General features: G+C 42.2%; 1 protein-coding gene across 1 annotated transcript; it reads right to left on the bottom strand.

Annotated features, from left to right (window-relative positions):
- ASB2 (ankyrin repeat and SOCS box containing 2) lies at positions 1-27,906 on the bottom strand. The gene is made up of 10 exons (XM_082233052.1): positions 27,650-27,906; positions 21,050-21,307; positions 18,126-18,206; positions 17,201-17,367; positions 16,368-16,523; positions 14,603-14,848; positions 11,364-11,535; positions 6,951-7,512; positions 3,478-3,631; positions 1-3,179 (listed from the first exon to the last, which is right to left on the bottom strand). Exons 2-10 carry the CDS (start codon positions 21,268-21,270, stop codon positions 3,043-3,045), a joined length of 1,896 nt encoding a protein of 631 aa, XP_082089178.1. The 5' UTR covers positions 21,271-21,307; positions 27,650-27,906; the 3' UTR covers positions 1-3,042.
- Positions 27,907-27,976: the final 70 nt, after the last annotated feature.

Below are 27,976 nucleotides of genomic sequence, written 5' to 3'. Positions count from 1 at the left end.
TTTTAAAAATAGTCACAGCAGGTACTTTTACTCATATTTAATGCAGGCAATAAAACCTAAAAATATAACACTTTTATCAATACTGCACACGCCCATCCCTCCCGACCAAACCCCACAGTTTATAAAAGCTATAGTAACAAAACTAAAGGCTTCAAAAGTGCATTATGACACAATCATTGCACACATGCCTATGGAAATAATACATCAATCAGGTCACAGAATGCTAGAATGTTCGGGGGCGGGGGCTTTGGCTATTCCTTGCATGTTAAATATATATGCTGACTAGGATTTTTTGACCATCTGTTAATGCATTCTACCATTCTATATCCTGGAATTGCAGGACTTGTTATATAAAGTAGTAAATATTCTACCTTTCAAATTTACAACCATTTCTATACATCTCCATTGAATTTTATAAAAGGCAGTTGAGTTTGTACAAATTTGGTATAACTAGTGAAATGTGTGTTGTGAAAATTCAGTTCCCCAGATCCAGGAATTCACTGGTGCAGCAGAAAGACTGGGCCTATATTTCCCCAGCACAGATTGCTGCATGAGGATTTAAGTGGGGTAACTTGTGCCGATTTGCATTCATTAACCAAGTGTTCAAACAGTCTTGTCCTCATCCAGTAGCCTTTTTCAAATCCAGTCCAGCTAACCTGTGCATGAAAACCTTTCTGTAAATGGCTTTCTGTTGCTAAATTGGGGGGGGGGGAGAGTTGGAGAGGTAGCATGCATGCACTGTGTGCAAATAAATGTAAACCAACCATGTAGAAAAGATGGTGAAAAGAATCCAGTGAAAGTACAATTGTCAGGGGAGCTTTTAAGCAGACTATTCCCCACCTCCAACCCCAATTTATGTGCATAGCTAGCGACACCTTTATCTCCTGAGGTTTGTGCTAACTTTTTGCACTATGGATCCAATCGGCTCAACTAGGGTTGTTCCTAGTATATGTGCATGTGAATGGGGAAGTCTGATCTCCAGGCTACGCATTCATGTATGATGGGAGAAAAACCTGGGAGAGTATTGTCTCTGCTTCTTTTTCTTCAATATCTTGGATAAAAGAGTTTCTTTAAAAAAAAGGAGCTGACCACACTCCTATTATAAACACTGGACTGTTAGTTCAAGAATTAGTACTGTTGTTCCATTCACAACCAGTTAGAACATTTCAAGCTATAAACAAAACTGAAGCCTTGTTACTATACTGTACATGGGAATTGTATATTTTTTTTTACTCAGTAGTCAAACCTGGGCTATGTGTTCCTTATTACACCCTACCCCTGCTTTCAAATGTGAAAATCTGAGACCATTCTCTCTGCAAAAAGTGTCATGCATTCTATTTTGGGCATCTCCACCAAGCTCTTTTGAGATGCATGTAATGATGTGCTTGATTCTGCTGTGGTGCCTCAGCTTCAGAGTCACTAGGGTTGTTCCTGTTGTCACTCTTCTCAAACAATAACTAACGGCTGTAACCTTGAACTACAGCAAGTGGAGGACAAATTGTATTTACCTGAGAGATCTATTTCACTGGTATGCGTTGGTAAAGAAATGGCTGGTAAAGGAAGGGTTAAAACCATGACACTTCTTCATGAAAGGGTTCAACATGAAGAGAATGCCAATGGAAGATAATCACAGGCACCAGTGAAAGTGGGTGGACAATTTGCCTCACAATGGCCTATTTAGCTCATTTAAATGCATCTCAGCCAAGTCCTGGTTCCACTTTGAAGGAATTGTTCTAAGGTTTAACAGCAAACTTAGTTACTGCTTCATAAATACAAACTGTAAGTCATTCAGTGTTAAAAATACTCTGCTTGGATTGTTGCTTAGGCATCATCCAGCTAAGCATCTGAGTTCCCAAATCACAACCCAAGATATGACAGAGTATTTGAACTGAAGCTGATTCAATTGTTTTTCTGAAGCCCTGCAAATAACTGCCAGTGTTTTCCAGCAACAATACATTTTCTTCTTTCCAAAGCAATGCAAGTGCTAAATCAGCTCTTTCCTTCATTACTGCTTTAACAGAAGGGTTAAATACCATTGGCTTCAGTGACATAAGAATTGAAGGCTGATGTAGTATAATAAACTAAAACAGAATTCCACCTCGTTCCTTTGCCTATTTAATATAATACACATAATTATCGTGGGTTAAATCCTTCAGCTCACACACTTTGTTAAGTCTTTGTTTAATTTTAATTGGGGGGTCACAGTTTTTTTACGAGATTCAGTATTTACTAAATGACTAACGTGGGAACAAAAATATTGTCAAAGACTTTGATCACTAAGGAAGAAAGTCAACTATATATCCAGAAAGGCCAACTAAACTAGACAAAAATGTAAGGTGGTATCAAATGAGACACAAATAGCAGCCAGAAGGTTTGATCAATCCTGCAAACTAAACTAAACTGCAGCTCAACCAATTGGTAATTGAAATGTAACTATTACTGGGGAATTTTAGATCTTTGCATTAGAATGAGATGCTTTTGAATTTTAATGGACCATTCCAGAAATACATTTGCTGTCCATGTGAGCAATCCTGATTGCTTCTGGTGTACAACCAGTTATGCAGACAAATACGATGTGTGAACTGGCAGATGATGAATACAGTTGACAATAATTCATGTGATTGCCACAGGTGCAAAAACAAAATAAAATGCCACTACATTTATTAAAATTGTGTGGGATCATCTGGTTTATACATTACATTTGTCTGTGTGAGAGCATACTTAGAGATTGCTTGTGTCTTGTGAACTCTTCCAAATTCTCCTTAACATGTGATACTGAGGTGTTTAGAACTTTTAATGTTTCTCTCTACAAAATAGCATAGCACTTTCTTGCCATGTGCTACCAGTGTCTTTAATCCCAACTTCTTCACTTATTTTCTATACTCTAAATACTGTTGGATTTGCCTTTTCTGCAATTCTGATTTTCAGATATCCTTTTTCCTTCTTACATAGCAAAGCCGGCCTTTCCTTCCATTATCTCAGTCTGTCTCCATATTGTGGCTGTCACTCTAGCAAATGATTGACTGCCAAGTTCACCTTAGGTCAGCGAGTATAATCATATTGTAAATAGCGCATCAGTCTCCCTGGAAGAGGCAAAGTGTCAATAAGAGAAATACGGCTCTTCCCAATCAGACTTCGAATTTTGATCCGGCAGAGGTGAGCAAGTGGCCTTGGTGGCTCTGGAAAAGAGAATATATGGTAGGGTAAGTGAGTGAGTAAGCAAAAAAACAATTTTATGCCGCTTTTGGGGGCCTGAAATAGTCACCAGAGAAAGTTATGATTTTTTTTTTTACAGAAGCAAATGTCTTCACTAATTAGTTTTTGAAGTTTCCAAACTTAAACCCTTCAATAAAAAAATCCCAGGGTGGTTTGCATAGTTTAGTCTCAGGCTCTCACTTCCACCTGCCTCTTCTGGTGTAGGAGGAGTTTGAAAACTTTAGTTTCTATTTTAGATTACTCGGAATTATTTTAACTAACCTGCTTTGTATTTAATGTTAGCCCACTCTTCATAACTGTCAATGTGCTCCTTGAGCCTGGAACAAAGTTGTACATTGCCCACATAATCCAGAAGAACATCGATAATAGGCCCAGCCCAACGACTCATCTCCGGAGTTGATACCATTTCACAAAACTGGGGGCAAAAACGAGATATACAAAATTTGTTATTGTAGGAGAACAGCAACAGACACCCCCGCCCACCCTTTCCCCAAATCCAAAGTAGACCGCTAGCAGGCAACCTGCAATAGAGGTGGTAGAAGGTCATGAACTTTACAGGGAGAGCTCTGATTTACAACAGATTCACCTGGTTGCCTTACAATCAAGATGCGGGAAAGCAGGTCTACATGTCATACAGAAGGATATTGCAGAATCCTTGACCCTATCATTTAAAATTAGAGGTGGGGAGCATGCATTCTGAATGCTTGCATTTAGCATAAAGCTACAGGGCCTACAGGCAGAGGGCCTTCTCGGTAGTGGCGCCCCCCTGTGGAATGCCCTCCCATCAGATGTCAAGGAGATAAACAACTATCTGACTTTTAGAAGACATCTGAAGGCAGCCCTGTTCTGGGAAGTTTTTAATGTTTGATGTTTTGTCGCTTTTTTATATATTCTGTTGGGAGCCACCCAGAGTGGCTGGGGAAACCCAGGCAGATGAGTGGGGCATAAATAAATATATTATTATTATTATTATTATTATTATTATTATTATTATTATTATTATTATTATTATTATTTTACCCATTCCTGCATGTAGCAAGCAAGTATACCGGGGAGAAATATTTAACTTGGCCCACTCTCTGATGTGTTTGTTTACATCATGATCAGAGCTTTCAAAACTATGACCACATATATCCTGAAGTGGCAAAATCTAGAATTCTACCACCTCAATTTGTGTGCTGTGCAGATCAACTCTAAAATGTGTCCCTTCGTGGGCGGCCTTTGACAGTGGCTGTAAGCTCCTGTATTGTATGTCTGGTCATAGGAAACTCTGAAATGCATAGCCTAAACAGCTTTTTGTTCCTCGTCCTTCACTCCATTCAGGAATGAGGAACTTGTGTCCCTCCACATGTTGTTTGATCCCAACCCACATCAGCCCTAGCCAGCAAGGCCAAAGGGAGCTGTAGTCCACCCACCTGGAATGCCTCAGGTTTCCCCATCCCTGTTTCTGCTGCATAGTGCTGACTCTATGATTTGCCCACATGCATTCATAATGGATTCATAATGGAAAATGCAAGGCTGCAGAAAATCTGAACATTGCAGCTATGCCTGGCACATTGCAGCACCCAACTCCAAACAAACCAGCATCATCATGAGAAAATATTGTTCTAGATATTAAATTCCATATTAACAGAAGCATCTCCCAATAAGATTGCCCTGAAAGTAAAATAAGTATTCTGCAGGTGCATGAATTGTGATTCTGGAAGAAAACAAGAACAAATCACGCTGCTGCTGCTAACAGCTCTTATTTCACTCTCTGTGAAATAGTTTAAATGCCCTCTAGTGGCGTTCAGATAAATTACTTCTCAAGGTTACATCCTATATATATACAGTGGTACCTCGGGTTAAGAACTTACAGTGGTACCTCAGGTTTAGAGCTTAATTCATTCTGGAGGTCTGTTCTTAACCTGAAACTGTTCTTAACCTGAGGTACCACTTTAGCTAATGGGGCCTCCTGCTGCTGCCGTGCGATTTCTGTTCTCATCCTGAAGCAAAGTTCTTAACCCGAGATAATATTTCTGGGTTAGCGGAGTCTGTAACCTGAAGCGTCTGTAACCCGAGGTACCACTGTACTAAGAGAGCAAACCCACCCCCCAAATGCCTATTTTACTTTAGCCCAAAACAGCAGGATTTATGCACCAGAGGGAAGTATCAGCAAGCTTCGGTAAGCCCCAGTGTTTGCAGAGGTACAAACAACTTCAGAAAATAGTGTCCTGGAAGAGGGCATGGCTAGCTGGTTGGAACTCTGAACAGTAATATTCCACACTGCAACATTCTGCTGCAGGCCCCACTTCTAAGACAGGCAACGTCTGATTTGGGTGTGTCCGAATGATGCACAATTGCACACCTACAGATGGTGCCAAACCTGGAAGTAGCCCCAAAGTCACAAATATGTCACAAAAAGGGATGGGGCGGGCAGGGCTTACATGCTCTCCACCAATGTGCGCAGGGGTCTGGAACAGGACCTCCACACAAAATGAGGGTTGCCTTTATGCTATTAACATTACCCATTTCTCTTTCATTCATTCATTCATTCATTCATTCATTCATTCATTGAATTTATATGCTGCCCTTCTTCCTGAAGGAGTCGAGGGCAGCAAACTGTCCACATTTTTTAAAGAAAGAAAAATATATCTAAAACAGTTAAAACTTTATAAAAGCAGTTCCAATTCAAAACATTATTTCAGCCACTGATCTCAGATTTTCCCCTGAACTTCAGCTACCAAATGCCTAGGTAAGCAGGAATAGTTTCCGCTTCCACCTCCCTGGGCATGTGATTATTTCAAGATGTTTTGGTCTTAGAAATTTCTTTACACTGCTTGGGACCTCACTTATCTCCATCGTAATCCTGTGAAGTTGGTAAGATCATTATTATTTATTAAATTCATTATACAGTGGTACCTCGGTTTAAGTACATAATTCGTTCCGGAGGTCTGTTCTTAACCTGAAACTGTTCTTAACCTGAAGCACCACTTTAGGTAATGGGGCCTCCTGCTGCCACTGCGCTGCTGCTGCATGATTTCTATTCTCATCCTGAAGCAAAGTTCTTAACCCGAAGCACTATTTCTGGGTTAGCGGAGTCTGTAACCTGAAGTGTATGTAACCTGAGGTACCACTGTACCGCCCTTCATCCAGACATCACAGGGTGGGTTACAACATAAAAGCACAAAATGTACAAGATGGACAGATGTTGCATTCATTAAACAGAATTTCTTATTCAATAGGAAATATTGGTGGCTGACTCGAGAAATATATATATGAGCTATCTAATATGAGCCCATAAGAAGTTTCAAAAACATCTGACATCCAGTAGTTTGGGAGTTTTACCAAGTATCATTAACCTTTCTATGTTGCCTTTTTTCCATAGGATTATGCTGTTCAGCCAATTACTCAGCTAGCTCTCTGCTGTATTGTTGCCCAGACTGGTAATGGTTCTCTCGAATTTCAAAATGAGGCATTTCCCAGACCAACTTTACATACTTCAAACTAGCCTTCCCCATTCTACTGCCCTCCATATGTTTTGGACTACAATTCCCATCATCCCTAACCATTACCCATGCAGGCTGGCGCTAATGGGAACTATAGTCCCAAACATGCAGAGGGCACTGGATTGAAGAAGGCTGCTTTAGAATGAAAAAGCTGGTGACTGGACCTGAAGCCTTTCCTAAGGAAAGGCCATAACCACAGCTCCTCCAAATGTCACAGAAAATACGAGCTAGTAAGGGTAGACTCACCTGTACAATGCTCTGCTCTTTATTCACCTGGGGATCATGATACCTGTCTCTCTTAGCTTCAATGGGAGGATGTGGGCCACACCCATACTGACATTTAAAGCAAGAGATGGCATCGCAGCCTAGATCCATCAGAAATTTCAGCAGAGAAAGATACTTCATCGAGAACATGATGGTAGCAGGGAAGGTCGTTGGATGGGAAGCGACGTAGGCATCAATATTGGCTCCATAGTCAATAAGCAGCTTTATCATCTTCAAGCAGCCATGGCGGATGGAGATGAGCAGGGGGTTGATGAGGTCGACGTTGGGATTGGCCCCAGCCTCAAGCAGCAGCTGAGCAGCTTCAACGTTGTTGTTAAAAACGGAGAAGTAGAGGACAGTGGTGCGCCTGTCCTCGTAGAGCCGCGAGCGCTCAGGAGAGAGAGTGAAATTCACGTCAAAGCCAGCCTCAACCAGCTCTTCCAAGACATCGTCGCGGTTGCATTCAGCTGCCAAATGCAGAGGGCTGATGCCACTGCGTTTGGTTCTGGTGCGGCTGGTGACCGGGAGCAGCATTTTCACAATCCTAGCAGAAATGAATCAAGGGCCAGACGTGAGCTTTTCCAGCAAAGTTATTGCTTCTATAGCAGTATCTGGCTGTCCTGTTACGATAGGCGCTGCAGGCATATATAACAGCAGTGAAATCATCTTCCCTCAGATTGCTTAAGATTTATTAAGGCAAGGAGAGAAAGAGGGGGACACAGCACCTGAGGAATGATCTTGAATGCTAAGGCTGGGTACGGGTGGTGTTTTTCCTTAGCCTTGAATACAAGGCTAAAATACATATGGATAAAAGCAACCAAAAGCCCAAAACTGTACAATGAAAAATTCTTATCATGCTCATCCAACACCACAACCGGAAGGACAAGTATTTCTCTGCACCACTGAAAGATTAGCACCACAGCTGAAGCCAACTTAACTACCAAAGGCCTGGGTAAATAAGCAATGACAGCCTGGTCCTTTAAAGATCAACAGTGGAGGTCTACACGAGGTGCATTTCCAAGAGGAGATCGCTGCACAAATCAGGGCTACCACCGAAAAGGCCTGTTCTTGTGTAGCCAAACTCCATACCAACCTCGGATAACTTTATTGAATAAAACTAAGCTGTTCCATCCCAGCTTGCAACTCCCCTTTCTTCTGTTTTCAGTCCTTATATCCTGTGCTGTTCTTAAAGTGGCACTCTTTCTAAATGAGATCTATAAACTATATTGATATAGGCTGCCATAGTGAATGGTTTCCCCCTGATATTTCTCCTTACATTGCATGAGCATCGTCATTGGTTTTTATGGGGTGAGGCATGCAATTTCACAATGTGGACTGAAACAGGTAAGCACCCAGTGCTCAAGAGTGGGATGGGCAGACAGGCAGCATGAGAAACATTATTGAGCAAATCCATTTGAGACAGGCCTATGGCATGAAGAAGTTCAACATGTACAGTTAAAGTAGGGGAAAGGTCTAGGCAACAGCTGGAACAGGAATACTAGTGGAAAAGTCTTCGGAACAACAGCTACCAGCCTGCCTTGCATTATCCATGCTCTCGAGACATTATGCCCTCATCAGAAGAAAATAATCAAAGCCACAGGAGGAAATTCATGTGCAGATCATTTCTCAAAGCAGAAAGGCTGACCTCACCCAGCAGTGATGCTCCGTGGAAGGTGGGAAGCCTGGGTGCTGTTTAGCTGGCAAACATCCACCACTAACAAATGCTTTGTAATAGCCATAATAGCTGAAAAGTCACACACAGTGCCGAAATGAGAGTTTGCCAAGCACTAGCATTAGTCATCCTGGATTCTACTGGGATTTATTAACATTTAAGGGTTGAGATTATTCTGCTGCTCAAGCAAGCTTCTTAGAGCTGAGTTAAAGAGGAACTGTAGGCTTTTCCCCCCACTTAGGGACCGATACCTTGTTGGACATAAAGAAGCATAACCTTTATGGGTATTAAAGAACCTAGTCAAATGCATCTCTGAAACAGAGCAAGCCATGTTCTTCTGGATGTAAATCTAAACTAAATTATGGCAGGCAACTAGATGGGGTAGGATGGAAGGGTCAACTTCAAAGAACCTTCAGATTACCACCAATACGCATCCACCTGGTTTGTGAAGAAAGGTGCTTGTAAGGGGAGGTTGTTTTAATTAGTTGCTCCTTGTGCTGCTGTGGTGCAATTTTTTTAAAGGAATGATCTAGTTCAGGGATGGGGAACCTGTGGCTCTCCAGATGTTGTTGGACTCCATCTCCCATTTACCTTCGCCAGCACGGCCAGTGGTTAGAGATGATGGGAGCTGAGGTCCAGCAACATCTGGACTTCATCCCTTGATCTGAAAGGAAATTCATGCAACTCTAAGAATAACAAGAGTATTACACCAACAAAGTCTAAGGAGAATCATTCCAGCATGACTGTCACTGCTATTACAGATAGGTAGCCGTGTTGGTCTGCCATAGTCAAAATAAAAAAAATTCCTTCCAGTAGCACCTTAAAGACCAACTAAGTTAGATACACACTGTGTATCTGAAGAAGTGTGCATGCACACGAAAGCTCATACCAAGAACTAACTTAGTTGGTCTTTAAGGTGCTACTGGAAGGAATTTTTTTTATTGTCACTGCTATGTAAAGAATATACATAAGTTGCTTCTCAGTTGCTGGATGTTGGAGAGACAGATGGTTCAGTACATATCTTAAAAGCCAACACTATGCAAAAGCTTGGCCTACAGTATAGGTCAACCCCTTCCCCAAGACTTGCAGTGGATAATTCTGAAATTAGAAAGCTAATCTATAGCCCTGAATAATGCCAAAACAAAATACAGTTTAAAAGGCATTTGTCAAGTAGACTATGCAAACACATCTTCCTCTGTAAACAGGCATGGCACTAGAAGTTGCAAACTTACATTCTCTTATTCAGGACTAATTCATACAGCTCTTCTCCCAAACTAGATTGCACTGTGCGTATGGTTCCTAAATCAGGGTTATCTGACTCATCCTTACAAACCATAGCTTGGCATGGATTTAGCAGTGGCAATTTGTGCTTGTGAGGAAGAGCTATTCAGGCAATCGATTCAGCACTGCACAACACCAGCACAGAGTGATCATGTGAATAATCCCTTAGGAATTCCTAGTTATCATGACTGCCCGTCTGCTCCTTTTTAGTGTGATCCTGCTGTCGGATTTGCTTTTTAATGTTCTTCTTCTCTCCCAGCTACATTGATAGGTTCATCACACTGTTCATCAGGTCCCACTCTTCTGAGTCTCATACTGCTAATAAAGAACGTAATAAATACTATATCTATTAATACTATATCTAGAAAGGAATAAATTCCAACCACTTCACAGCTACAAATATTCATGATTGTATGAGTTAAAGAATATGTGCCTAGGGTCATGGATTTGACAAGATACAGTTTCACATTAGCCTTCCAAACAGGGTGAGAGCATTAAGTACAATAAACAAACGCCAAGCAACAAGAGTTAAAAAAAATAGAAACGATCCCCTTGGCTTTTTTCATATTATGGAGGCTTCGTGTCCTGGCAGTGAGTCTGAATGCAGAATTCCTGCAGAATTATGTATTAAATCCACATGCTTACAAAGAGAGGTCACTGTGAAGAGTGTTGTTATTCAGAATACCAAAGGGATTAAAATGACTGGCCATGCGGGGGCAAAGTTTGCCACTTGGATAAATATTTTGTCCAAGCAGCTAAAGATGGGAAGCTCTTTAATACTTTCACCTCGAAACCTTTTAACAAGTGCTTGATCTTTAACTATTCAGAAACATTGGGTCTTCAACCTAATTCCGATCTCATGTATCAATGCAGTTTTACATTGACAGAGCTTTGCAAAGTGAAAGAATCTACTTTTTAAATTTTATTTTGGCCAGAGTGGAGTCCAATAACTTACTTGCAATGATTATGTTTGGTTATTACATTTCAACCAGCATCTCAACCACACATCAACCTGTGTGATTTTAGCAAGTGAAATCTATGGATCTATTTATTTTGGATCATACATGACAGATAGCCACCCAACCTCTGCTTAAAACTTTCCATGGCAGCTTAGAAATATTTCAAACAAATAAAATAATAACCCCTCGAATCACAGAGGATAAACTGTGCATTAGATATGAGATTACTGGAAAGAAGATGAGGGCAGAGAAAATGCCTTCTTAGAAGGCAACATATCCCCAGTGCAAACTGAGACTATTCTAAACAGAACAACTTGTTTTGGATCTTGTCTGTAGTACATTCATTGCTACCCAAATCCCCATGGTAACTGTGGATTCATATACACAAACTTATATGGTGTTTTTTTTCTTTAAAGAACCCTGTTAACCTTTATGCAGAAATGCTCAAATCTGTCAACAACCCTCAGGAATAAAGTAACTTACTCATAATAGCCTCTTTTGGAGGCCACGTGAATAGGCAAGAGGCCATTCTTGTTGGTTTTGTTAGCATCAGCTCCTTGGGACAGGAGAAACTCCACAATCTCCTCATGTCCATTTTTACAAGCTTCAAAAAGGGCAGACGCTTTGTCACTGGCCTGGGTATTGATGTCAGCACCTGCAAATGAAAAAAATAGAAAGCAAGGCTCACTTTCGGAACATCTGGAAACCAACAGCATATGTCTCTATGCAGTGCCGGATTTATGTATAAGCTAAACAAGCTATAGCTTAGGGCCCCACTCTCTTGGGGCCCCCAAAAAAATTAAAGGAAAAAACACCTGGATGTACATTTTCAAAATATAAGATAAAAAACAAATGTATCTCACTATTAATATACTTCTTCTTAATTGTATTTCAGTTCAACAATTACTTTGATAAAATACATATTTTGTTATGTGCAAATGGCTTTCGATACCTATTAGGTCCATAAATTACCATATAGCCTATTCAAGACAAAAAACAGTGACAATTTGTTGTTGACAAATGACAGCTGGACATATAAAGGGCCCCATTACCTTCAGTAGCTTAGGGCCCCATCAAACCTAAATCTGGCCCTGTCTCTATGCCTGAAATTTAGGTAACAAAAGAGGGCCTTAAGATGTGTATATGCCAATGAAGTGGCACAAACCACATAAGTGCTGGGTTTTCATCGAACACACAGGATTCTTGTATTCAGGCATCATGCTTATCGCAATGAAGGTTGCAATGACATGCCCTTGCCATGACATGCCCTTTGGAGGAGGGGGCCGTGACACAATGAATTTAGCAGGCATTATGATCAGGGCTCCATATCTCCATCAGAAGTAGATTTCTAGGGGTGTGCATTCTAAAACAAACTAGCAATTAGAGAAAGGAGTCTTGCTCATTTCCCCTTACGTACTTATAAAAATGAATGGGAATTCAAACAAATGAGATCTGAAGGGGGGGCATTTGGTTCATATTAGCTTCAGTTGTTTCTATTGGGATGAAAAATGGAAACTGTCTGGGACAGCCTGTCCAGGTCAGAGAAAGATTACAAGGAGAAAAAGCAGTGAAAAATATACAGTGGTTTTTATAAAATCATGAGTTTTTGTACTATTTCTCTGAAATTTGTCAGGTCAGATCCTTTTAGCTACATCTCCTATTCGAAGCAATGGTCAGCTTAAAGGATGTCCTTTTAAATTAAACATCAACCCCTTTCCCCACCTGTCTGAAATGTGGCAAGGGTGATGTTTTGAATGAATAGTAGAATTCCTGAAGAGGCTATGTTATTTGGATGAAAAACACTGGCGTCTTTCTGGCAACAAAAGACTCACTAGGTCTTGCCTTGAAATCAATTATGGAATCATGAATGGAAATAATTCCGAGTAACCTGAATTAGTTATGAAAACAAATGAAAAGCAAATGAAAGAATAGCAGAACAAATGGAACTTCTGAGAACAAAATACAGTGGAGTAATTAAAAGTTTAAAAACTTGCACACCCTCTACAAATTACTGGATCTATACCTTCACACTCAGTGTAAAATGAGACTGGATTCCCTTTGCTACACAAATTCCCTCTCTGTTATGTGTATTAGATGAATACACATAACACGAACAAGCCATTCTATAATGTCTATTCAGACATATGTGTCTCTGACTTCAGTGGGGGTTACTCCTAGGCCTGCCATAAGTCAGGAATTTCCTGGACATATCTGGGAAGTGTTGATTCTTTGGCAAATTTCAAAAAGAAAAATAGCTCCAAAACTTTGGCCAAAAAAAGAGAGAGAAAAGCACCGCAACTGTTGTGTCCAGATTTTCACTTTTTGAAATATGGCAACTCTACTTACTCCTAGGTAAGTGTTTGCGGAATTTCAACCTTAGTCCCGTACTAGGAAATTATAATGTGCCAGAATTCTATTTGCTTGATTAAAAAAAATATCCACACTTAGTTTGGGAGTAAGTTCCACTGAACAGGGTGAGATTTGCTTCCAAACAGACATGCGTAGGAATCAGTTGCGCAAGTGTCTGCCAAAGAAAAACTTGCTCCTTTGTGGCAAAGTCTTTCCATTGCATTTGAAACTTTAATATACTTACAACTGTAACTAGCAACACAACTGCTAAGCCCAACATGGGGATACAACTAAATGAGGGAGAGAAACGGAATCTTTATTTTATGACAAGCACTGTGCATTGTACAGATGCAATAATGTTATTATAGGGGTTCTCAGAGGGGCTTTAAAAGCTTGGAATAGTAGTGCAGTTTTATTGTATATTCTTGTTGCGATTATTATTTTTTGTTCATAATTGACCATGGGAAATGAAAACCAAGCTCAGTCACTCTTCAATTTCCCCTTGACCTTTCAGATACTGAACTTGCGATTCGTCAATGACAAGGTTCAGTCCCATATGCTCCAATCCTCTTTACCAGGAACAACCGCCTCATTGTTGTACCTGTCTCTGGTAAAGCACTGTTTTTATTCTGTCCCCCTTTTTTTGCCTCTTGGAGAAATGCTACGTCTCTGTAAGATAGATCTGAGAGGAGGACAAATAGGACCTGAAACAAAAGTTGGCCATGTATTTTCATATATGAAGAGTCCTCCTGCTCTAAGAAGCTCACGTAAAGCACCACACAGAGCATTTTTCATTTTTCTTTGCCAACAGACACTCAGCATTCCATGGTTAATGAGTATGATAAATCCTAATTTGGTGTTTTATCCCTTTAAGGCTTAAAATAAATTCCTGTACTTCTGTATCCTCGGGGGTTGGACTAGAACTTGGAGATCAAGGTTCAAATCCCTACTGATCCAGGAAGCTCACTGGGTGAAGAGCTTGACACGTGTGGGGAATTGTGTGCACTCCTTTGAACACCTGAGAGAAGAGGTAGGACATAAATGTGAATCATCATCTTTGAGTAGATTCAAGTATGGGTCTTTCAATCACCTCAGAATCTCCCACTAGAAATCTGGAAAAGGTTCTGCCTTCTTTGTACTATAGTTTATGAAAGTGTGGGAAACCAATGCACAATAAGCTACCTCCGACAAGAGCTCGTAGAAATTAGAATTTCAGCTGTCTTCCTTTGCAAGACTGCCGTAAAGGATGAATGAAAAGCAAATCCAAAATTATGAACTGGCCGCTGAAAAACCCAACACACAAAATCAATAGATGGTTTTGCATATCTCAGCCGCTGCACATGAAATGCTTCTGCTTCTGCAATACTGCTTACCGCACTTGGCAAGGTATCGCAAGGCTTCTAAGTGGCCACTCTCAGCTGCCACGAAAAAGGAAGTGAGCCCGTAGGAATTTGTGCTTTCGACCTTGGCACCTCCTTTGACCAAAAGGTCTATTATTTCCAAGTCATTCCGAGCGACAGCTTCGTGGAGGGCAGTCCACCCCCGATTGCAGCGATGGTTCGCGTCAGCATTGTACTCCAGTAGCACCTGTACAGCTTCGGCATTTCTGCGTTCACAGGCTGTGGTGACAAAAAAGAAAAGAAAAGAAAAGAAAGTTTAGGTTTCCGTATCTGGGCCTGAAAAACAAGTTTCATTTGGGACAATTTCACCAAGATGTTGCTCATTGTCCAAGAAAGGCCTCGTTTTATTCCAGGTATATTTTCTCCTGCATTTTTAAAATGAATTCATAGATTTCAGTTTGCTTTTTGGGGTACAAGAGGATTTTTTCCAAATGTCCCCCCCCCAAAACATGCAAAATAAACGTTCAAGATTGTGGCATTGCTTCAGATATTCACACAAAAACAAGCCCTTATTTATCTGTTTATAAAAAAATTGTACACACCACTTTTCAGCCCCTCCCAAAGTGATGAACTTGCAACTCTGATGAATATCCATATATCAAGGATATAAAATGACTCCCTCTCCCGTTGATTTCATTATCTCAAATCCCCATTGTATAGAGTTTCCCTATCTTCTTTCCTGCTCTGAAAATGGCAGCAGCCTACTAACCACATGGCAGGGATGGTATATTTAGCTTCTTCCTCATCACAAGGCAATTTCAGGGAAGGGTACAATTAAAACACAGAAAGGATAAAGCAAATTACAATAATAAAAAAGATTAACAAAGCAGCAACCAGTAGAATAGCAACCATAACAAACCCAGACAAGGCACAAATACCTTGCGAAAGTCTGAGCAAACAAATAGAGAGGCTACATTAAGCAATGTGTTTGAACACTGAATATGTAAGTTTATGTCTAAAGTCAATGGTGAGAACAAACACCATTATATGTACTGCTGGATAAGTGTTTAAAGCTCATATCACTGGGTCAAGTTAATCAGTTTTGTTGACTTAATTGAGCTAAATAATTTTAATTGAATTTTGAATAAATGTACAATTAATTGTTACTGTTTCGAATTTTGTTGTGTTGTTATCTTCTTTAGCGTGTCGTGCAAACCAATATTCTGAATAATAATAGTTTATTATATTATTATAATTTATTGTTGTTATTAGAATATTACTACTACTACTACTAACTAATGCTTTTTATAAGGTAGGGAACACTAGGGATGAGTTTATGGCACCAAGTGGGAAGAGGCCCAAAAACGTTTGGGAACCACTGAACAACTTAGACTTTGGCCTGATCCAGCAGAACTCTTTTTATCTTCTTATTTCAAGAGCAGCTTGAAATAAGAGCACTGCCACCCCGGCCAGATATGCTCACCAGCACCCACTAACAGAGGAGAAGAATCCCCAGGGGACACTTTGCCCAGTGCCTTCTCAAACCTGGAACCAGCCCTGATTTCTGAACTACCGCGGGCTGGGGTAGCAGTGGCGGGCAGTGGCCCAGGCCCAGTTTTTTATGGAGCTGTCACATGCCTGTGGACACTGCAGCAGCATGACAGCATATGATGTCACGATGTTGTGCATGGCGCGCTGGGCACCCACTGTTGGGGGTCCAAGTTGGCACACACTGTTTCCAACTAGAAAAGTAGTCTACTCGTGGGCACTCAAGACCTATGAGAATCAAGCAGCTTACCTTTATAAAGTGGAGTCTCCCTAGCTTTGTTTGCAATATCAGGTTCTGCTCCAGCCTGCAGCAATAAACGCACACACTCAAGATTCCCTCTATTTGTTGCTAAGTAGAGCGCCGTTTCCTCCTGAAGCGTACGCTGATCAAGTAACCCAGGATAAGCTATGGAGAAAGCGTTGATCCATATTTAGTGAGGCGTGTAATGTACACAGATAATTCTCACATCAGACACTGTGCTCAATAGTGTCAAACTTTTATGTGATAGCTAACCACCCACATACAACTTGTCTTACTCTTTCGTCAGGGTTAAAAAAATTCTTGCTCCAATTGTGATAGAATACATTGAGTAAGTTTAGGAAGTCTGATCGCCTGAGTTCACCACCCTCTCCTGCCATTGTTATTGGCGACGTTTTTGGTACACAGTATTCCCATTAAAAGCCACCACAGGAGCTTATTGCCATTCAAACTGGGGTGGGGCAGGAAGAGTTTAGAGGACATGCAGAAAGAAACCTTCAGCACATGCCAAGAGAACTCTCCATAAAACAGCTACCAGGATGTTTAATTTGGGTAACATGCGCTCTTGCTTGCTATGCATGATCCACTGGGATGGGGGTGAGGGGCAGAAGATACGGTGAAAATGCTATTTATAATCAATACATTAGCCTTTAACCTTTGGTGGGGGGGATGTGTATAAGCATGAAATTCCTTGCATGTACAAAAATAGGCTGAATAAGCAAGCTTGCATCTTTCAGGGAGTGATATGACTCAATGGGTTACTCTATACCCTGTGATGGTTTTGTGATTTGATCTTATCGGTTCTTTTTTTTCCTGATACTTGCATTTATACAGCAGTTTCAAGCAGCGCTCTTGTCCATAGTAAGCAGCCTCGTGGAGGGGCAACCATCCATCTTTGTTAGGCTGTGCAAGGTTTTTCCCCGACTGCATCATTTTAAGAAGTGCGTTTTCATCTCCTCTCTGGATTGCTGACACCACAGGATCCAGCACTCTTTTAAAACAAAGTTGAAAACTCGTCACTTTTTGCAGGGTTGCTTCTGACATTTGCAATGGCATGGCAGCACTATCCATGCCCTCGCTGCGAAACCATCCACTATGGTGGTTGAACCTATGGGGCTGTTCCCCCACCCCCTTGAAGTCACTCATATTTTATGTGGCTGAATAAATTACACAGAGGCCCAAACAAATTCTCCCACCCACCTGCAAGCCAGCAAACACAGAGGGCTATATATTCCAAAAGCAACTGAGATCAGATCCCTGTGTCCCTATTTTCATGCTCTTTAGTGCATTGGCTCTCCCATTTTGCACACTGAAGGCACGCATGGCAACACAGCTAAAAATAATTCCAGTCAGCTTTGTTTACTATTTTGACATGGGAACTGGTTGATCTAACTAAATCGCTAGACGAGGATCCTGTTTCCGCTGAGTCAGTCACTCCAGTGCAACGGAGAGAGTCCTAAAAGATGGGGTTAGAAAGGGACGCTTTCAAGATCAGCAGGCCTCCGGGGTGGGTGGAAGAGGTGGGGGGGGGAGAGAAGGGCAGGCAGGGAGAGGGAACGGGGAAAGTCAGTCCCTTTTCCCTCGGCCAGTTATGCAAACTCCTTAGAAGACGTAAAATGATGCTACAATTGTCACCGCACGCCTCCCCACCCCAAACCCCTTCTAGCTGTCTAGTCAAGCCAAGCACACGACCACAAATGTAGCCTAATAATGAAAAAAAGAACAGGAAAGAAGGTAAGGAGGACTTACTCTGGCTGGGGTGTTTTGAACAGGCTGCCATCGTACCTCCGCCTGACCCCTGAACTGGCTGCTTGATTCTGTGCTGATCGCCTGGAGTGATGACGGCACGAATGAAATAATGAAAAATACTCTGAATAAGAAAAGCAGGTCATGTCTCGGGTTGCTTAGCGGTGGGCCTGGGGGCTGAGAAAGCCACTGAAGGAGACAGTATCCAGTGGACCTGCAGCCCCCTCTGGGTCTTTAAACAAAGGCAGGCTTGTTCTGGCTCAGCTGCTCTCTCGGTTCTGGATTATTTTTGGCCTTCAGAGTGTCAGGGGATTCAAATGACCATATAAGACAACAGGGGAGATAAATCCCTCCATCACCACCCAACAGGCAGAGAAAGAGTTTGAGGGCCTTCTTTGCTTCAGGGAGAAGGATGGCTGGATAGTTTTTGTTGTGAAACAGCTGTGGGAATGAAAGCTTTGCAAGAAACTTTCAGATCAAGACCAAGAAGAGATCGCTGGGGTTGCCAGGTCCAAACAAGATGGCCTGCTATATCTTTCAGAATTGCAGAATTACATTGAAGACAGAATTTCACCAGATGCGTAAGTGTGTGAAGTGAGCTTCATGGCTGAGTGGGGATTTGAACCCTAGACTCCACTCTAACCACTACCCCACACCAGCTGTGACCATTGTACCACGCTGTGGCAGATCTACAGTGAAGGGAGAGGTTGTGCTTGGTGGAGCTCTGTTTTAAAAGCCTTTTAAAAAAGTGGTTTTCCTTTCCAATCATATCAAAGGCAGGACATAATCAACAGAGGAACAGGAATATTAAAATATAACTTGATAAAATATGAAACACAGTGGGAGGCACTAGTTAGCCTTTTCCTAGGTCATTAGATAAAAACATCAGACAAGAGAAAAGATGAAAGACAGTTTGTGCCCTCCTCCAAAAACTTGTAATACATGAGCTTAATACGGTCTGATGAAGTCTTTCCTTTAAGAAGGAGGGGTAAATGTATATTGCTTTGAATTTATTAGATCTTTGCATGACATTGATCTCTATCAGCATAATATATTATGAATATATCAAGCACTTCCTAAGCCATATGCAACTCAAGAATGGACTTGCATTGGACTTTGCAAATCTGGAAAACAGAGTACCCCCCACAACTGCTCAAATGACTTTGCTACGCTTTCCTGGGTCATGCTGCTCCTAATTTTGCAACTGCCAAGTTAGCTAATTTTAAAATAATCGTGTTTACTGTGGTCAGTGGGGATTTCCCCGAAGGGTGATTTCATACATCTATGCAATTGCTACTATGAGCCAGTCATCTGACCCAGTTTGTAAATGAACACGGTGAAGTAACATAAACATAAAGTATTGCACAAGAAAGACTAAAGTGCCCTATTTATTCTGATGATCACTAGGATGGCTCAAGTCAGCAAGATATACTGGTATGTTTTGTTTTTTAAAAAAGTTCCAGAGTTGGGTCAAATATTTTTGGCAGTGGAAACAGACATATGTAACAGTTTTAAGCAGCACTGACATAAGGGTGTTCAGACACACGTGGAAAAAAGTATTCTCAAATGTGACATTTTCTGTTATATCTCACCCAAAGTTTAATCAAGAGGACAGGACTAGGTCCAAATGTTAGTTTCACTAATTTCATTTTAACCAATAGCTGCTGTTGTATGCTCATTGCATACATGTAAGCTCTAGTTGCACTTTCGTTTTACTCTGTAATGCTAAGATGAATAAGTTCTACTGCTCTGAAGGGTCATATTGCATACACCTAAGCTCCACTTGAATCGTCTCAGGCTGCAATTTGTGTATTCCATTCTGAAGGAAAAGCAGCTGTGGAGGGCTTCAGTCTGGATCATGCTTGAAAGTGTGAGCCAGACAGCAGGTTCATGCACTGTTTTTCATTGAAAATGAAGTGGCACTCTAAAAGCACACTTTTTTTAAAATGTGTTTAATGTAATGTAGTTTAGTCCTGTGTATTCAGTCAAATATTTTTTTACCAGAAGATTCAAATAGCAATTTGAGGACTTGGTAGCTAATCAATATTTCACTCAGTGCCAAAATCTGACATTTAAAACACCACCAACACATTTCTGCCCTTCTCTTCCCCCAAGGATTTCAGACAAATATAAGACGTATCCTGCTGCATCAGGAAAATGCTCCATCTAGTCTAGCATCCTGTTTTCAATGGCCCACCAGGTGCCTGTAGAAAACCCTCAAGTCGGAGATGAGCAGAAGAGCCTTCTCCCCTCCTGTGGTTTCCAGCAACTGATATTCAGAGGCATCATTGCTTCCAACTGTGGAGGCAGAGTATAACCATTGTGGTTCATAGCCATGAATAGCATTATCCTCCATAAATTTATCTAATGCTCTTTCAAGGCCATCCAAGTTGGCGGCCATCACTTCTTCTTGCAGGAGCAAATTCCAGAGTTTAACTAGGTACCGTGTGAAATATTTTCTTTTGCCAGTATGCAGCTTCACTGGATATGTTCCTAAGTCCTTGTGTTTTGCAAGAGAGAGAAAACCTGTTTCCCTGCCAACTTTCTCCAGATGCATCGTTGTATAAACTTCCATGGTGTCCCCTGTTACTCCCCTTTCCTCATAGGGGGCTGGCTCCACCCCTTGATAATTTTGGTTCTCCTTTTCTGGAACTTTCCCAACTATAGAATGTGCTATCTGGGGATATTGTGAGGTGTCTTTCTGGACTATCTCCAGCCCGGTTACTAGTCAGGGCAGGGCTTGCGTAGCCTCAGAGCAGCAACCGTATCAGGCAACAGAGCCAGAGTTAACATCTAACCTACCAATAACAGAGTAATCACAGAAGCACTAACACAAATGTTTAGGACTAGGGTGCAGGACATGCAGTGAATTTACAGTAGGAAGAGGTGAGGTGTTTTGTGTTTGCTTTCTTTCCTTGCTTCTTTACCTTTGCCAAGGGTAAAGGTAGAAATTCTGGCAGTAAGGGTCGTTGTGGGTCGGCGCAGTTGTCTTCTGTGTAGCTGTTTGCTCTGCAGGGTCTTCCGTCAGGCTTTGCTGGATGGCCAGCTCAATGAGCTCATCTTCGCTCATACTGCTATAGAGGCTGTAGTCCTCATGTCCTAGAGCTCCCGCCTGCGAATTCCTGGCCACCGTGACCTGTGTCGCCATCTTCCCTGTTAAGTTGGAAAGAGACGGCTCCAAACACCTGGAATGCACAGAAATGAGACTTAGGCTGTGTCCAGATGGGGGCGGCAAACAGGCCATGTGGACCTGATATTCCTGTGCGCATGACTGGCAGGAGATCGATTGCACACTGTCTCTCCCCCCCCCCCAGTCGTGGTTGTCCATTGAAGCTTCACTACTTGCCATCTACATCAGTGGATGGAGCTTCACAAAATGTTTCTGGGCTGCGTGATGCTGTTGCTTTGTTCTGCCCTCTGTCACTCCTCCCTTTCCTTTCCTTTCCCTTTCCTTTTCAAAAATTAATTAATTAATTTTACAATTTTCAATTTTATACATTTCAATAATTTTATAATCATTTTTACATTTCAAAACTTGACTTCTTTCCCCCTCTTTCCTTAAATTTATTTTTAGTATTTTCTGCATCTCCAAATTAACTTAATTTACTCATTTATTCATCTACTTTAAATATAAACTTATAAAACTGCAGGATATTACAATAAACCTGCCAATGTTCTGTTTACAATTTATTCGTACATATTCAATAAATCATTTTCATTCTTTTATTAAAAATTTGCTATCTTGATTTCATTATTTTTCCGGTATGTTTTGCCATTTCTGCATATTCCATAAGTTTTTGTATCCATTCTTCTTTTGCTGGGACTTCTTTCCATTTTGCGGCAAGTAACATTCTTGCCACTGTAGTCTCATACATGAATAAATTTCTATATAGTTTGGGTAGTTCTGTCCCTATAATTCCCTCTCATTTTCCATTCTGGGCATCCATGCAGGTACAATAAGTTTGCAAGAGCATAAGAGCAAAGGTTATAAAAATTGTCCACAAGGGAGGAAATGGAGGGTTGTGCTGGCTGCTTCCCTTCAACGTAACCCCACTTTCCACACACACACGGAAGTCTGGTCATATATAAATTGGGGTTGGAGAGGTGACGCCTTATAGAATCACATTGTAGAGTTGGAAGGGACCCTATGGGTCATCTAGCTCAACCCCCTGCAATGCAGAAATATGCAGCTGTCCCATGTGGGGATCGAACCTGCAACCTTGGCGTTATGAGTACCACACTCTGACCAACTGAGCTTTAATAAAGCAGCCTTTCAAGGAGCAACTCTCCTTCGTCTTCGCTCACAAAGCTTTGCCGTTTTGCGCAATTTTCTTTTTGCCCTCACTTCTAGGAGCAAAATAAATCCGAGGGTGAGGTAGGACTTTTTTTTATCACAGAAAGCTGATTATTCCCAGTAGTTGGTGTTAAGTTTCAGGCCACTATATGCTTTTTTGCAAAACCAAAAAGAGACTCTTGCTAGAGTTGTCACGTACCAGCTCTCCCCTCCTACCTCCCAGGTCCTCCTTTCCTGAGTTGTGTCACCCTTTAAAAATACTCTATTAGAGATCAAGTTGCAACTTGACATTTGCCAAGTAATTCATATGACACATAAAGGAAAATAAACAGCTCTCAGGAGGTCACTGTGTGAGGAGGAGCATTGCAGGGAAGAACATTTCCTTCAGGAGGGCACAGCATGAAACGCAATGGGTGTTTGTGACAGTACTAAGACAACTGTCTGAATATGCTGGAAGAGGGTTCAAAGTCCTGTACATACACACACACACAATGGCAGCCATTTTGTTTTCTAAGCTTCTGAGGTCAATATACTGACTGTTCACAATGAGGTAAAGCTGAACTCACGCTGAATTTTTAAGTCAACTCCCGTTGCCTGAGGTGCTGTCCAAATTTCACCCTCTCTGCTCTTAGCATATAAGCCAGGCTTCCTCAACCTCGGCCCTCCAGATGTTTTTGGCCTACAACTCCCATGATCCCTAGCTAGCAGGATCAGTGGTCAGGGATGATGGGAATTGTAGTCTCAAAACATCTGGAGGGCCGAAGTTGAGGAAGCCTGATATAAGCCAGCTAACCAGTTTGATACAAACTGGCACACAGACAGAAAGAAGAGATTGCTAGGAACAGTTCCACCATGGAGCTGCCAGATCCCAGGAGGCTCTTACCTTCCACCTGACGGCCATTTCACACATTACCCCTAGGGAAACCTGAGTATACCCAAGAGAGAGCTGCCGCCGTCATGGTTCCCCTGTGGAGTGTATGCGTCTGCCACATTAGACACGGCATTTTCATCTAAAGATGTACTGTAGCGTATAAGGCAACCCCAAGGCAGACATTGGTGTAACAACTTCAGGGAAGTTTGCCAGAGCTGCATTTTCACACTTGCATTTGCCTATTTTTGAACATGTATCTAGACTTCCCCAATCCCATGTCTTGCTGTGGTACAGCAGAGAGAGGAATCAGTCAAATTATTGGGATTCGCTTCCTCAACGCAGCAACCTGCCTCACGGCCACATGCTAAGTGCAAAGCCTTACTGGTGCTTCTATCAGCTGTAGGGTTGCCATGTGTCCGGGATTTCATGGAAATGTTTGGGGGGACAGTACCCCCATCCGGGAGGATTTTTGCATTTTGGATTAAATATACGGGTTATGGGTTTTTATTTTATTATTATTAATTTAATGTTTTTGGTTTTTTAAATATTTTTTTGTGGGGAACGTGCGTGCTCAGAAGGCACTGTGCCCCAGAACAGAAAACACATATCGGGTAGCCTGGAGCAGCCTGCTGGGGGTCGTGCTAGGTCTGGTGATGTTCCTGGCTGCCACCAGGCCTTGCAGGGCTTTCCCAGGGCTACTCAGCCTCCCATCATGAGCAGGAGTAAGACAACAAAAGTAAGAGAGGGGAGGGAAGACATGGGGAGCAGGTGGACGAGGAAGGGGTTAGCGGCAGGGAGTGGGTGAGCGAAGGAGATATGAGATGGCAAGGGTGCCCCAATAGTGGGGGTGGGGCAGTTTGATAGCCAGAATATGGCAACCCAATCCAGTGATCTATCTGAGATTCCCCCAACCTGCTGCCCTCAGGATGTTTTGGATGCTCCTCATCTCTGACCATTGGCCAGGCTTGCTGGGGCTAATGGGGGTTGTAGTCCAAAACATCTAGAGGGCGCCAGATTGGGGAAGTCTGATCTAAATGTGATGACAAGAGCCCAACATTAACAAAACAAAAATACAGCTGTGTCATTCTGTGAAAAAGGAACCTGGGAACTGAAATGGAGAAGTCCTTCGGTGAATGGTTTCCCCCCTAACTGAACTCGCAGGAACCTGAGGACAAAGGAGTCAGGACCAGACTCTTGACCTTTCTTGATCTGCAGAAGGGCTAAGGGTATCCTGCCCATTAAATCGGATTTCAAATCGGCTTTTAACTAGGTTATTGGCAGAATCCCTCTTTTTAGCGTTAACCCACATCAGAGAGGTCTCCCGGTGGCTACTGGTGACTACAGCCCTTTTTGATATTCTCCAGGCCACATGCTCAATTAGAATCATAGAATCATAGAATCATAGAGTTGGAAGAGACCACAAGGGCCATCGAGTCCAACCCCCTGCCAAGCAGGAAACACCATCAGAGCACTCCTGACATATGGTTGTCAAGCCTCTGCTTAAAGACCTCCAAAGTAGGAGACTCCACCACACTCCTTGGCAGCAAATTCCACTGTCGAACAGCTCTTACTGTCAGGAAGTTCTTCCTAATGTTTAGGTGGAATCTTCTTTCTTGTAGTTTGGATCCATTGCTCCGTGTCCGCTTCTCTGGAGCAGCAGAAAACAACCTTTCTCCCTCCTCCATGTGACATCCTTTTATATATTTGAACATGGCTATCATATCACCCCTTAACCTCCTCTTCTCCAGGCTAAACATGCCCAGCTCCCTTAGCCGTTCCTCATAAGGCATCGTTTCCAGGCCTTTGACCATTTTGGTTGCCCTCCTCTGGACACGTTCCAGTTTGTCAGTGTCCTTCTTGAACTGTGGTGCCCAGAACTGGACACAGTACTCCAGGTGAGGTCTGACCAGAGCAGAATACAGTGGCACTATTACTTCCCTTGATCTAGATGCTATACTCCTATTGATGCAGCCCAGAATTGCATTAGCTTTTTTAGCTGCCGCGTCACACTGTTGGCTCATGTCAAGTTTGTGGTCAACCAAGACTCCTAGATCCTTTTCACATGTACTGCTCTCAAGCCAGTACATGGGAAGAGAGGCTGGATTATAGCTACTAGCAATGCCCTTTATCAGCATGTGGCTGCTGGTCCTTCCTATGTACAATGGTACCTTGGGTTAAGTACTTAATTCGTTCCGGAGGTCCGTTCTTAACCTGAAACTGTTCTTAACCTGAAGCACCACTTTAGCTAATGGGGCCTCCTGTTGCTGCCGCGCTGCCAGAGCACGATTTCTGTTCTCATCCTGAAGCAGTTTTTAACCCGAGGTAATATTTCTGAGTTAGTGGAGTCTGTAACCTGAAGCATATGTAACCTGAAGCGTATGTAACCCAAGGTACCACTGTACATCAAGTGGAATGTGAGAAGGGTCTCTCCACATGAGCAGCTGTAGACATGTAAGGCTCAGGAAACCTGGGTTCTGATTAGTAGTACAAAGCCTACATCAGCCTTCATCAACCTGGTGCTCTCTTGGACTGCAACTCACATCAGCTCCAGGCAGCATGGAGAATGGTCAAGGGTGACCAACAGTCCAGTAATCATCTTCGGATCATGGGTGCTCCAATGCATTACATGGACACACACACAGAGAGAGAGAGAGAGAGAGAGCTACCACAACTAGAATGTCTTCTGTGTCCACATACCCTCCAATATGTAGCGTCTCAAAACCAGGACGCATGTCTTCCTGTCTGTACATGAGTCACTTGACCCATGAGTGATAATGGAGCCCCCAAGACACACTTTGGAGGGGGCGTGTTCTCATGGCATCCAAAAACATGTGTCTTGGGATGTCACACAAGATTGTGGCCCTGCAAAAAGTGCTTTTCGGAGTGAGATCTCGGTGCAAAATCTCACGAGAACACCATGCCCAAAATAGCCACCGTGCGCTCATGGGGGGGGGGGATATGATGGCCTTTTCTTCTGGTATGCTTGCAGGGTATGTGTTCATTTCATCCAAAGGATTAAATGTGCAAATATATTGACAATAACGAAATGCACACACATTCCTTTCAGAGGCAGGGGGTGCAGATTGGCCACTTTTAAATTCTGCCTCCTTGCCCTGTTGTTGTGTTGTTGTTTAAATGTTTTCCTTGGTTTAGCTCACCAGCTGCTTTTGTACAGTGGGAATCTTCTGGTTTGTTGACCACAACTGCCTGTTGCAAGATCTGTATATTTCCAGCCACCCGAATCCTAAACACGTAAGATGGAACTTGCGGACCTTGAGACTTAATATTTTTAGATCAGCTACATAGGATGTAGGTCAGGCAAATATATTTTTGCCACAACGATTACTGCAGTCTGCTAAAGCACAGGGAACCAAGTTTCCAGATGATGAAACATTTCTGAGTAAATGGATCCCGCCAGTCCCCAGCTGTCTAGATACATCAAACTGTTTATGAAGTTGCCTTGGCACATCTTGGATGCCAACAACAACACTTCCATGCAATCGGTCCGCTCACCCACCCCCATATCTGTTATACTTTAGTCCTTACCATAGTACCTGGATCTGGCCAGTCAGCCAACTAGCCCACCATCCTGTTCTAACAGTTGCCAACCACATGCTTATATGGGAACCCACAAGCAAGATGTGAGCAAAGAAGCACTCATTCCTCCTGCAGTTTCCAGCAACTGGTATTCAGGAGCGTAATGCCTCCAACTGTGAAGAGCAAAGCCATGATCGCTAACAGCCATTGATAGTCCTTTCCTCCATGACTTTGTCTAATCCAAAATTGATAGCCATCACTGCCTCCTGTGGAAGCAAGTTCTGTCATTTAACTATGTGCTGCAGAAAGAAGTGCTTTTTTTTATCTGTCCTGAATCTCCCAACATTCAACATTCATACCACTTGGCATCCATCATCACAATTGCTGTATCTTGCCATAGCCATGGAAATAACAGAAACAATCTGGTTGAAAGAAACAGTAACTTAAGATGGCTTTAGCATTTCCCTGTAGGGTCTGTTGAAAGATCAGGCGCTACAGACATCCAGATTCCTCTTCTAATATCAATCACCTCTGCATATAATATTTCAGAAGTAAAGACATCAAAACATTCCTTTTGAATGGATGCATATGCTATGGTAGAGGAGTGATAAATTACATATTTACATTTTAGTGAACCACTTAGAATGCAAAGTAAATTCTGTTTAAAAAGTCCTTTGTCTTCCAAGATTTCGTATGTGTAAGTCATTTCCCATAGTTAATTTAATGCATTCCTACATTTGGAGAAAGGAACGGTTATGCACATTGTAAGCAAATTACAAGTTCTGCACCCAACCAATGCATTCAAAGCATGCATAACTGCATTACCTTATAGCTGCTGTAGCTAAAAAAGTTTACCCCGAAGTGATTTTCCTTGGTGAACTCTTAATTCAGAAAATCCCCTTTCGGGTGCATCTCTCTCCCGTCTCTGTGTGTTGATAAACTGCAGAGCAGCTCTGAACTCTCTTCCTCTTTGAAGTGCGGAGTTTATTTCTGGATCACCCCATGATCGACGATTACAAGCCAAAATATAAGTTGCTCTGAATCTCAGATTTCCTGTGTGAAGTCTGTGGCAAAGTGACTTGTTCCCCTCTCAAGTTTTCTCCCTGCAGCATTATAATCTGTAGAACTTCGCTTTCTGTAACATCCCTTTCC

The sequence above is a fragment of the Podarcis vaucheri genome (assembly GCF_965113315.1).
Source record: "Podarcis vaucheri genome assembly, chromosome: 1".
NCBI classification, from domain to species: domain Eukaryota; kingdom Metazoa; phylum Chordata; class Lepidosauria; order Squamata; family Lacertidae; genus Podarcis; species Podarcis vaucheri.
This window is presented reverse-complemented; position numbering and strand designations above follow the sequence as displayed.